The sequence below is a fragment of the Gymnodraco acuticeps genome, unplaced genomic scaffold (genome assembly GCF_902827175.1).
Source record: "Gymnodraco acuticeps unplaced genomic scaffold, fGymAcu1.1, whole genome shotgun sequence".
In the NCBI taxonomy this organism is placed as follows: Eukaryota; Metazoa; Chordata; class Actinopteri; order Perciformes; family Bathydraconidae; genus Gymnodraco; species Gymnodraco acuticeps.
This window is the reverse complement of record NW_022992032.1, coordinates 868,731-881,993: the sequence shown is the minus strand read 5'-3', so window position 1 is coordinate 881,993 and position 13,263 is coordinate 868,731. Positions and strand designations below refer to the sequence as shown.

Genomic DNA, 13,263 nt, shown 5'->3' with positions numbered 1-13,263 from the left:
CGCCCCTGGATGTATGGGGCACATTCTGCACATGCGTTAAATGCGTTACATATTTTAACGCAATTAATTCAAAAATATTAATTACCGCCGTTAACGCGATAATTTTGACAGCATTACAAATAATATATAATAATAACACAAATATATATTTTGTATAACATAATCCTAATATAGACTGCATGTAAATCTTAACCAAGGCAATACTTCGTGGGACTGCTGCTTGGTTTAAATACAGCATTCACCTTTAACTGGCATTCAACACCTAAAGCAGACATTCAAACATCTATAATGAACAATATGTCAAAGATTTAAAATAAAATGTCGTGTGCATAAAGAAATCAAAGATTTTAGAACAACTTACTATATTTTCCTTTGGGATGTAATACGTTTTAGAAGAGTTTCTTTTTCAGCTGTTTTCAAAAATACATATTTTGTACACTCTCTTCATTTGAAAGATTTTGTGTTAATCCATCCACAATTTACCTTTGGGTATTTGACGATGTTATGCCTTTGATTATACAAACATTGTTTGGTTACCCTTTTTTTTGACCAGGCCTGTGTGTCAGTTGTAAACAAACGGGAATACATTTATAGCTTATTTAAACATATAATAATGAAATGATATTGTTCCTCAACATAATGCAATTATCATTTGACATTAACTGTGTTGAAAGGCAACCTTAAGCAACTCAAAACGACATGTCTAAGTTTCTCGAGACTCATTTCCGCACTGATAACTAGCACATTACCATATTCTCATGACTTCTCCAGTTACTTAAAGGCTCATACATATCATAAATGACTATGCAGTCATTAAACAAATCAAAAACAAACAGATAGTTTGGTGCAACATCAGATTGTGTTTATTTATTTCCCCCCAGAACGTCCACAAGTTGTCTTTCACAGTCCTGCATGTACAACCCCACGCAGAGCAGGGCTTTAAAGGTGACAGGAAATACAGAAACGATATAATAACACTTAAATATTGCTATCTATATACTCTAAAACCTTTTTTAAAAGTAAGAACAGGACCACCTGTGTTCCTAGTGGGACATACTTCCATTAACGCTCATTCAAACTCTTTCAGGAAGTCCGGGTTTCCATCTGTGGTACATTGGTGTGTTTTTCTCACGGGCGGGAAGTAACAAGTGAGAAGTGCAGACCAAACAAAGCACTGCCGAGTAACATAAGCAGCTGAATCCATAAAGCTACTCTGACATGAGAAAGGTTTCCCAAGATCCTTTGCAGATTCAAGAAACCTCAGAAAACCTTTTAAAAATTGAAGCACAGAGGCATTACAAAGCTAAAAACAATTCAAGCTAGTGAGTATGATCCATATTAGAAGTGTTTGGCTCCAACAATAACACTTTAAAAGATGAAAAATATAAAAATAGGATAGTTATAGTCCTGTGATCACTGATAGAAAAAACATGTTTCTAATATACTGAAAGATACACTTGAGAAATGATTTATGCGTGTGGTTATTTGATGTTTTGGAGCCAAACTCTTCTTTAGTTACATCCAACATAAAAGGCCTTCTGGTAGGTGATTGGTTTATTTTGGTTGTACAACAGACTTTTGTGTGCAACTGACTCGTTGTCAAATGTGATGCAAATAAAGACGATCAATATGATGAATTCAGATAAAGTGCACAAGTGCTCATTCAAAAACCAAATACATTCATCAAGAGTACACGCACACACACACATACCATGTATACATCACTTCAGGGGACATTACATTGACTTAGATGCATTTCCTGGAGACTTATCCTAACCTTAACCATAACCAACACATGCCTAACCCTTAACCTAACCCTAAACCTAACCAAGTCTTCACCCTAAAATTAATGATTCCCCTCATGGGGACCTCCCATTTGTCCCCATAAGGGAGGCGAGTCCCCACACGTGACTGTGTAAACAGATTTAGGTCCCCACAAGTATAGTAATGCTAGAACACACACACATCATTCAAGTGGGTCAGACAGCCAGTCAACACTAAACCACAGTGAGTCCATTTGAGTGTTATGTGTTGGTCAGTGAGTGTGTATAAGGCAACAAACTATCAAACACTGGACCATCACACACACACACACACACACACACACACACACACACACACACACACACACACACACACACACACACACACACACACACACACACACACACACACACACACACACACACACACACACACACACACACACACACACACACACACACACACACACACACACACACACACACACACACACACACACACACACACACACACACACACACACACACACACACACAGAGTTCTGACAATGACCCGCTGTTATGTAAGCCGGATAGGAAGCCAGACTAAATTCATACATTCAAAAATCTATTAAGAGAATTGAATAATGATGAGAAACTATAGGGAAATGATGAGTCGTCACAAAAAGTAATCAACATTTATTTTCAATAATCAATTGGCCGTTTCCATATCTCTGTTCTCTTTTTCGAGCTTCTATAATGTGAGGATTTGCTGTTTTTCTTCATCAAATATCAAATCAAACCAATTATCTGTGGGATGTTGGACTGTTGGTCAAAGAATTCTAACAATTTGAATAGCTCTGGAAAATGATAATAGGTATTTGTTAATATTTTTGCAACGACCCGTACAATGTGAAACACATTTAAATACGGTATTAAACTGTGATTTAAAAAAAACTATTTGGTTATCAATTAAGGTGTATCTCATCTTATCAGGAAAGTTAAGTATGGCCATTTAATCGGCTGACAACAGGTGGTTCTTTAGACGAATATTGGCCTTTTTCAATCTTTTTGGGCCAAAATGAGTTAATATGAAACCATTAAAAAAGTAAACAGGTGAAATGTGTTTTTGTTGGAACGGCTAAAATCTCAGACATCTAAAAAGTGAATTTTATTAAATCCGAAATAAAATCTGACTAATAATGTGTTGGTGTTTTGATAAAAAACTTGGATAAGGATAATCTATCCATTTTTTTCATCAAGTTTTCATCAAGAACATTTAGCCAAAAACAGTTATGTATTTGCTTTTTTTAAATTAAGATTATATATAGTTAGTCCTTAGAGGGACGTTTATGCAATTATACATTTCTGTTTGGTATATATATTTCAGTATAAAACAGAAGAACAGTCCCGTTTAATGTAGTCGTCTGTCCTCAACTGTTCAAAAATGTTTAGAGCTCAGAAAGGTCCAACACTTTAATAGATTTGAAAAGATCAAATGGCTTCACTGCCTCGCCTCATTATTGTCAGAACTCAATCATTTATTTCCGTCATTCAAACTCATATTCCTCTTCCTCTGTGCAGGCAAAGTGAGATTCTAGTGCAGCTTAATCCTCTGAAGTAAACTCTTAACTTTCACCAGTGTAACAGAAACTCACCGCCCTTTCAAACCTGTCACACAAGGCTCGGCTCATGCAGACTCATGCACGCAGCAAATGATACAATTTCAACGTCATCTGAATATAAATAGAGAAAGAAAAGAAGAAAATAAAGCCACAAAAGTACAAAGTCCACATGAATTCACACACTGTGAGAAACTCCCTCTTCATCCTCATTAAACATCTGTTTCCCTCTGCTGTGCTCGGTGACACTTCACCTTTTTATAATTGTATAATCTGCGATATTTCTGGAAATGTGTACCTTATTATTCTTTTTTCTTTTGCTTAAGTAGCCAAGGCATTTTGCACTCAGGAGTAAACATAAATCATCTTATAAATCTCAGAGGTAGAACCCTGACAATTGACAGGTAGATAGATAAGACAGACAACAGTAAACAAACCCTGTCTGCGTTTAAGACGTCGTCTGTGAGGCGCAGAAATAAGAACAGAAATGACACACTGGAAAAATGGAAGGATTGACTTTAATTCAATGTATTATGTCAACAGGTTTCACATAACTGTATTAGGTTAGTTGAAAGCAATAATATTAAGTTTAAATAAAATATTAGGTTCAACTTCATATTATTGCTTTCAACTAACCTAATACAGTTATGTGAAATCTGTTGACATAATATATTTAAATAAAGTCAACGTTTCAGTTTCTTCAGTGAAAAGAAAGAAAAGGTCTTGAAGGAAAGTGGAGAAGAGATTGGTTCCTTTTTCTTTTCTACAATCTCGGGAGCTGTCCTCTCAGACGTAGAGGATGACGGTGCTGTCCGCGGGACAGTGAAGGCCTTCGGAGGGGGTCAGCTGCTGACCGGCCGCCAGGTGACAGCTTTTAGGGTGGGGGGAGTCACAGTCGTCCGACGTCAGCTCTGCGATGTCGTCTGACTGAGTGTCCGACATCTCCAGGTCGCTGCGGATGCTCTCGGGCTGGGCCAGCGTCACATCTCTGAGCCCCTCCCTGAGGGACACCCCCGGGGACAGGCCCAGCACGGAGCCAGACAAAGCCCCGCCCCTCCTGGAGCTGCAGTCCTGAGGCTCCTCCACGCTGGAGGCGGTCGCCATGGCAGCAGAGCCCGGGGGCGGGGTCAGGTCCTCCTCACTGGTCAGGCAGAGATGGCTGGGTTTGGTCTCGATGTCTACCTGGATCTCCAGGTTGGTGCACTCCCTGCAGAGAGAGGGGTTTAAAGTCAGCCCCAGAGTGCAAACAGAGACATCTATGGACGCACAGGTGAGGAAGTCAACTGGAAGCCAATTTAATACAATGCATTCTTTTGGGAATGTATGTAAAGAATGAATAATGCTAGTCAACCGTAGTTTGACCTTGAAAAGAAGTACCCATGAATATTGAAAGATGGAAAAGAGAATATTGTATACCATGTGCAGACCTACAGCCATTGTCATTATCTTTGGACATATGCATCACTGTAGCTGTTTATTTTATATATCTTTTTTATTTTAGTATATAGATGTGTGAACATTTTTTAAAAACATGGTCTACTGAAAAGGAGCTATGACATATTTTAATTTTGATGGTCTTTTCTCCAGCCTTGAATCACCATTTGAAATACTTTATATCGTCTACAATTCAAAAAACGGTTTTATCGACAAGAGGAGGAACTAATATGTATTTTATTGGCAGCTGCTTGTACAACAATATGGCATCCTATATGGTTGCTGAGGAGACAGCGGGGTCACCTGTCAGGCAGGGTGTAGGAGGAGATGATGGAGCCAGCCATCCCCCGGGTGCTGGCGCAGTCGCTCCCCGCCCCCAGGCTGCCCGTCTCCCTCTGGGCCGAGTCCCCCGCCTGCCCCTCCAGCCTGCAGCACGACACACAGTCAGTCACACTGTTATTGTAATTAATACTCAATCTATTAAACTATTATCTGATATTTGCACTGCACACAGCAGTGACAAATAGTGGATGGCTGACATATTTGGGAGTTTGTTTCTTTTAAGTGTGGAATATTGTTGTTTTAAGGCATTGTTAGTGTAGGCTACGATTATATGTATGGCTGTGTAATGTCATCTCTGTTGATTTATTTAAATTAATGTTAATCGCGATTAATCGCAAATTAATCGCACATTTTTGATCTGTTCTAAATGTACCTTAGAGGAATATTTTTCAAGTTTTTAATACTCTTATCAACATATAAGTGGACAAATATGCTTTATGCTAATGTTTATTATCATTTGAACAATGACAAAAATTCTCATGAATATTAAACACAACAACCTCTGAACATTAAAAATATTCGCCTCTCATACAATAATACAATACAATACAATGTGTGTCTGTGTGTGTCTGTGTGTGTGTGTGTGTGTGTGTGTGTGTGTGTGTGTGTGTGTGTGTGTGTGTGTGTGTGTGTGTGTGTGTGTGTGTGTGTGTGTGTGTGTGTGTGTGTGTGTGTGTGTGTGTGTGTGTGTGTGTGTGTGTGTGTGTGTGTGATGGAACGTTGGAGCTATGTGCAACTCAAGGCATATGCTCGAACCGGAGCTGCCTGGACGCTGCAATCATGTTGCGCACTATCCGTGCTGAGTGTGCTGACTTCTCGTACAATGTCCCACTGTCTGGCTTCCTGCATAAAGTCAAGTGCTCGGCGCAGTTGTCGGCGAAATGTCGCTCCTCTGTTTTCATTTAAACAGCTCCTTATATCCGTTAGCGCAGCTAGCTAGCACCAGATGCTAACAACAACAATGCACGTAAGGTCTCTCGCTCGCTCGGGCCACACATACACACACCCTCCCGGTCCTCCAGATGGCCAGTCGGTGCCTGCCGGTGAGCGTGGAAGTGTGGTCTGCCACAAGCGGGCGACAGGCTGTCAGCATCAGCTTGTAGATGGTATTTTAAACTCGATGCGCTCTGAAACTACGGGGCGGCCGAGGAAAAAAAATACACATGCGTTAATCGCGTTAAAATAATTAGTGGCGTTCATTTTTTTTTATTAACGCGTTAACTTGACAGCCCTAATATATACACATCTTGTATTGTATTTACATATTATATTAGTTAATATTATTATTATTAGAAATGTTTTATCATAATAACTATGTTTTTTTAATTATTTAATTATTTAATTAATGTCAGTTTTGTAAATGTATGTGTTATTCCCGTGTGTCTGACTTCATGTTGGTTTAAATGTTCCCTGTTTTGACTAAACCTAAACCAGGCATGGCCCCCCTCTGTTCCTCACCTACTGTACTTTCCGCTGCGGGTTCCCAGGGTGCCGCCTGCCAGGGGGTAGAAGTGTGACGTGTCCCCCAGACTCCCGGGGGCCACGGAGAGCCCCTCGCTGGGGGAGGTGGTGCTCATACCGCTGAGCGCCCCGTCCAGACTGCTGTCACCGAAGCTCGGGGACTTCAGGGCTCGCCACGCATCCGCCACTGCAGAACCACGCAGAAAATACTCTTTATAATGAAAGATCATGTGAAAAATAACCCGCTCATTTAATCTGCGGGAAATGTTGGGTATCCTCACCTGTGATTGGACCATCGTCATCATCAAAGTCAATGCGTACTCCTCGCCCCTTCCCCCTGCTGACCCCGCAGCCCCCTCCTCTGCACAGAGAGATGGGCACCACGCCGTACACGTAGGCCAGCATGATGGGAACACCAATACCTGAGGAGGGAGTTTCACAAGGATTTAGAACTTGTCTGAGATGGTGTACTATGCATGATTCCTTCAGTATTTTATTAACTTCACAAACTTGAGCTCAACATTGAACCTAATCAGCATCATTCCTCCCTTTCATCAACTGGTGGATAATGTTAGATTTGTCTCTTCTGGTGATTGCATTTAGGGTTTAACAATCAAATTTTCTTTGTGAAGAATATCTCACCACAGAGATTATTTACGACAATCATTCCAAAATCCAACTGGAAAATTCCCCTTGTCTATCTTTTGAGGGAACCAGAGTGATGCAAAATTCCAAAGTCCAAGACCAAAAGCTCTGCATTGTTACTTGTTACAGAAAAATATTACGCAAGTCAAGTCTGCATCCTTGTATCTTATTTGATCTGGATGGAGCCATTTATTGTATAACAGCATACATTCTAATTGACTGTATTTTGGAGTTCTTCCCCTTTGTGTTTCTGGTCACAGATGTGCTTGGTTTGTTTAGGCCTTCAGCCCGATGCATACTAACTGACGGTGTTCTTGTGGAGTGTCTTACCGACGCTGACAGCTGCGATGACAGGGGCGGTGATGATGGACAGGGCCACCCCCCCGGTGATGGCCAGGTTCCTCCTGTGGCGGGATGTCTTCTTCAGCTCATAGTGGGCGTGGATCTGCAGCAGAGGAGAGGGACAGACACTGAGGTTAACACACACGTGTCACACACTGTAAAGAGGTCACATCACAAGCTCAACACGGGTGGAGAGGAGGTTAAAGGTGGGCATTGTTTTGGTGTAAGAAATAAGATAACAAAGAAAAAATACAGAAAACTACCTTTTCAAAGCTTCTAGTCATGTTCAGTCAGTAATTCTCTGACTGAGACGACCACAGCTCACTCCTCGCAGGTTTCAACATGTAGTAAACACAGTTAGTGTGGAGCTGCGGTCTGAGGCTCCAGGTATTTTAATGAGCTAACCACTTCCAACTCGTCACACTGTGCCAGATACTTGGAAAGGCTTAAAGAGAGATGTGCCGTTTCAATGTTCTCCACTAGAGGGCGCTACTAGTGATGTGTCGGTCGCGAACGAGCCGGCTCAAAGAGCTGGCTCTTTTAAGTGAACGACGGGAGCCGGCTCTCGCCCGCGAACGAGCCGTTTTGTTTTTTTTGCGGAGGGATCTAGATCGGCTTGAAGGCACATTATGCAATGTGCACATCATCCCGCTTATTACACATGGCCACATTCTCAACAAAATAACGACATGACTCCCAATATTAATTGAAATGCTTTTATGGATTTAGAAAATGATTTTATTGATTTAAAAAATAGTTTTATGTATTGATTTAAATTGACATGCATCCGCTAAGAAAAGTAGTCCGTTGTTACTGTTTGAACTAACGTAGCAACGGCAGGAACTGCTTCGATAGTGTTTTTGAGGAGCTTTTTGATTACAGATTTGAAAACATCGTTGCTTGCTTTTAAAGTAGCACACTTCATGATGTCAGACCTTGGGAAGTATCTAGATATCCCTGCCCTAATGCCAAAGTAACTGCACACTGAATATGTGTCGCCGTTTGATGTCTATGTCTGGACCGCTGCGTAAAAAGGAGGGTTTCTGCCCCATTACTTCTCTTCTTACTTCTATAAGAATAAAACACGGAGGACGGAGATCTCTTTTTCTCCCCCTCTACAGACCGCCCAGCAGCTGATCTCAAAGCACGCTCCCCTCTCCTGCAGGGGGGCGTGGTCAGCTGCAGCTCACAGAATCAGCCCCTGCAAAAACAGCGCTGGAAAGAGCAAATAGAGCGAAATAAGGCATGGCTCAAATGCAGGATCTTTTTGGTATTTTGAAAAAAAAACTATATTTATATACTTTATATAGGTCGATACAGTAGCCCCTTTTTTAAATAGTGTTTATAGGTGTTGCTATCTGTTTTGTGTAGCGTGGTTCTACAAGCAAGTCAATGCATTCATTGGGTGGTATCAGAGATTTACACAGGTCTGTAAATGCAATGAAAACAATTGGCCACAGCAAATCATTTATATTAAACATGTAATTTTTACTTTTGAATACTTCAGTACAAAGGATGTATTGAATAATTTAAGTGAAGTGATATATGTGTACACATATAAATCATTAGTCAAAACAGGGCTACATTTGATTTAATTAAAAGGTATAATATGTGGTAAACTGAAGAGCCGTTTGGGAGCCGAAAGAGCCGGCTCTTCTTGGTGAGCCGAGCCAAATGATCCGGCTCACCAAGAAGAGCCGGAATTCCCATCACTAGGTGCTACAGGGCTTGATGTGCAGCCAATGACTCATCTCATTTCCTTCCAATATTGTGCTGAAACTATTTGTGTGTTTCACACTATGGTTTCACCACACTGCGGTTTCCACTTCTGGTTTCTGTAGATGAAGATAAATGATAAGTGAACAGACCATCAAAATGAAAGAGTGTTGCTTAGTGTGAAAGACGTCTTAGTTAGCTGCAAATAGAGAAAACGCTTGTTATACCCAAAGTGCAAGACTTACACTATGAGCATATCATTATATTTCCCCTTCATAATTAGATCCTGTGTCCCCTCATCGTCTCCAATTTCTATTTCCTTTTCAATTTTGGATTTTTTTGGAAGGGAGTCTTGAAATGCAAAATTCTGTTGTCAAAACAACACTTATAAAAATGAAATAATGCAGAATATCCTCCAAAATAAAGGCACGAAAACTTAAAATCAACAAAGTTAGCTAAGTGTAAAACCTGTCTTTCGGGCTACTTTGCCTTTGGCCGTGGACTTTAAACAAGTTCGATATGATCTGCATTCATTTGAATTCATCAGAAAATACCAAACACCATAGGAAAAGGGAAATAATCAACAGTAAAGATGTTTAAAAAAACATAAGAGCCAAGAAACAGCAAGAGGTCTTCTTAGTGAAATAACTGGTTTCTCTGAAAATACATTTGAAATAACAACTTGTACTTTAGCCTTTTATTTGTCCTCCTCTCTTGAATCTAAATAACAAACTTAATAACTTATAATCCTAGACACTACCATTCAAAGGTGAAAACCCTGTGCTCTTGACTTCAAGCGTGTTACCCTCCTCCAGTAGCTGTTGCCTGCTCTCTGAGGGTTTCTCACCTTGCGGCCGACGTACACAGGAATGCCGATGACCATGGCAGGGACAGCGATGCCTGCGATGAGCGTGATGCCCACCGGAGCTCCGATCAGGGTCCCCAGCTGCCACAGGATCTTCTTCTTCCTACTCCAAGGCTTCTTCCCCCAGAACGTGCAGCCAGATGGACTGATGGAGCAAGAAATGAAGCTCAGCGCAAGTTCAACCAGGAAGACCGTGTTTATATCTGTCATTCACATATTTCCCTCTTACTACGCTCATCCCTCTAATCAGCGATAGGGGGCTTTCACTCCCCAGCTAAACCTATCACTTTTGTCTCTATTCCCACAAGCCGATCCTAGAACATTGTCAAACATTTCAAATCTGCTCTATCCCCCTGACAGCTGTCATTGAAGGTGACTCAACGCAGCCCTCCTCCACCCCTTCACCTCCAATTTCTCCGAAACCAGGGTTCACCTCCATCAATCTCTTCATGCCTTCACCAGCACCAGAGTCTAGACCCCAGGGGGGGGTTTATCGGCTCGGTATTCCCCTCCCGGATGATACTCCCGCACAACAGGGTCTAATCTAATCTAATTTTTCAATGGGAGCTTTTCTGAAAGTAAGGTGTTACTATGTGGGATCCCACAGGGAAGTTCGCTTGGGCCTTTGTTATATTCAATATCCACAAATGACCTTCCTTACGTATTAAATAAGTCCAGTGTAATAATGTATGCTGATGATTCTACAATGTACAGTACAGCATCAACATGCAGTGAGTTGAACAATCTACTTAGAGATTAAAGCCATAGCAGACTGGGTCAACAATAACAAACTGGTACTCAACATTGCAAAAACAAAAGCAATGGTGTTCGGATCCAGGCAGATGTTAAATCCTCAATTAAGCCAGACACTGGCTGACCAGCCAGTGGAACAGGTAAACGAGAATAAGTTGCTTGGCATTGTTCTTGACTCTGGTTTAAAGTGGACAAAGCAAATTGACAGTATCGTAACAAAAATGGGAAGGAGCATAGCTGTGACGAGAAAAGGTATAAAGTATGTAACACCAACCACTTTGAAACAAGTCATCCAGTCTCTGGTTTTGTCACATATTGAGTACTGTCCGGTCATATGGTCATCCGCAGCAAAAACAAATATACAGAAATTACAAATAGGCTGCCAGAGTAGCTCTCCACTGTTCGAAGCGCACTCATATTGGAATTATGCATAGAAATCTATCATGGCTTCCGGTTGAGAAATGTCTGCTTACCCAAAAGCTAATGGGGATCCTAAATAAACATAAACATAATCGCCAAACATTACATTCATATGTGTATTCTCGGCGATAAATATAAATTCTTACATTAAAACATGTCTCTCCTGATTGAAATGGAAACATGAAGCAGTTAAGGTTTTATTTATATAAGATCTTAAGAAATCTAACCAAAAGCTGAACTAAAAAGTGCACTGAGAGAGCTTGGTACCTGAGGTAGTGCAGGTCGGAGATCTCCTTCATGCAGAGCCAGCAGAACTCACAGCCGCAGACGGCGCAGGTCATGTGGTTGCAGCTGCCGTCGTTCATCTTGATGATGTAGGCGCCGCAGCGAGGGCACGGCTTGATGTCATCAGCTGGGGACACAAGACATGTTTCTTTATTAGTCATATGTAGGTTAACACAGGGTCAACTATTCGATGAAATATAAAGGACAAGAGTACAGGTCAATTCAGCAATAAAACATGCTCGTCACAATAAGAGCGCTATATTGTAAAATAAGATAGAAATAACAATCAAATATAATATATGATGGAATGATATGCATACGCTTTTTTATACTAAAAAACAAGACACAACAAGATAACTACGAGGGTATTTAGATAGTTCAGCCCTTGGCTAATTCTATCCGTGATTTAGATCTCTTGCAAAATGTTAAAGGTTTTTCTGAGGCCCATGCTACACTCATCCATCAAATGTCTTGAAAATCGGGTAAGCAGTATTTCCGTAGTCCTGCAGATGAAAAAACTAACAAAACCTAATATATATTAGTGCTTCTTAGTAAGATAGCTGTTTCCCCGGTTCCAGTCTGCTATGCTAAGCTAAGCTAACTGAAGCTTCATATATTTTGGGCAGAGATGAGAGCGGTGTCATTCATCTAACTTATAGCAAAAAAGTGAATACATGTATTACCATTGCAGTTCTTAACCTAGTTAAGGTCCCCCCCCTACTCACTCCTGATTTTAAATATTTCTGCGTTTTATGACATTTTGAGTGATCACTAATGACTCTTAAAGACATTTTGGTTTTCAATCACTTGAACAAAATTACAAAGTATATCATTAAATCCCTCAGGTAACCACACTTTTATTTTTTGGAGAAACACACATTTCTGCTTTTTGGTTCATAAGATTTAAAACTCCCAAAAACTGTCCTTGAATGCAGAAGTCACATTTTAAATTTAAGAAAAACTAATTCTCTATAATGGTCCCATCTAATTAGTATTTTCTCCAACTGTTTTGGCAACGACACCAAACCTCATTAGAGAAATGGATCAGACAATTACAGTGGTGTGTCCTCTAATGCATTTGAAAGGAAAGACTAAAAGCTACAAGAGAAAAAATAAATTGTGTGTGTGTGTGTGTGTGTGTGTGTGTGTGTGTGTGTGTGTGTGTGTGTGTGTGTGTGTGTGTGTGTGTGTGTGTGTGTGTGTGTGTGTGTAATCCTAGGAACGCTCTCTACTTTTCTAGAATTTTGGCATTTTAAGCAAATCAGCCGGTATGAAAAGACTGAAAGGCTGACAGACAGATAACAGGAAGACAGGGAGTGGCCTGGATTGTTTTGTGAGTCAGTTTTGGTTTCTGGATTTTTCGTCAGTTCTTCTGATTATTGGCACAGAGAGGCGGACTGGAAGTGGTGTATTAAGAGGAAACAGGGAGAGGAGATTGACTGAGGACAGCTGGAGGGATTTAGTTAATGGATTTTAATCAAAGCGGAATTAAAGAAACACACACACACACACACACACACACTATACACTACACACGTCAAGATGTGTGTGATGTTCGTACTCTCTAGCTAAGAGTAAGATGAAAACATTGATAGCACCTTCATGTCTGCACTGTAAACATGAAGCTAGAACCTGG

At 40.7% G+C, this 13,263-nt stretch overlaps 1 protein-coding gene across 2 annotated transcripts in view; it reads right to left on the bottom strand.

The window, feature by feature from the left end:
* Positions 1–840: 840 nt before the first annotated feature.
* Positions 841–13,263, bottom strand: part of rnf19b (ring finger protein 19B) — a 50,047-nt gene continuing 37,624 nt past the window's right edge. Inside the window, exons 4-10 of one of the 2 annotated variants that reach the window (XM_034201605.1) lie at positions 11,610–11,754; positions 10,152–10,314; positions 7,577–7,691; positions 6,883–7,023; positions 6,599–6,788; positions 5,102–5,224; positions 841–4,571 (exon numbers count right to left, since the gene is read on the bottom strand). In XM_034201605.1, coding sequence (XP_034057496.1) covers positions 4,151–4,571; positions 5,102–5,224; positions 6,599–6,788; positions 6,883–7,023; positions 7,577–7,691; positions 10,152–10,314; positions 11,610–11,754 — 1,298 coding nt within the window. In that variant the 3' untranslated portion in view covers positions 841–4,150. The remainder of the gene's footprint in view (positions 4,572–5,101; positions 5,225–6,598; positions 6,789–6,882; positions 7,024–7,576; positions 7,692–10,151; positions 10,315–11,609; positions 11,755–13,263) is intronic. The other variant, XM_034201606.1, reaches the window with a different exon arrangement.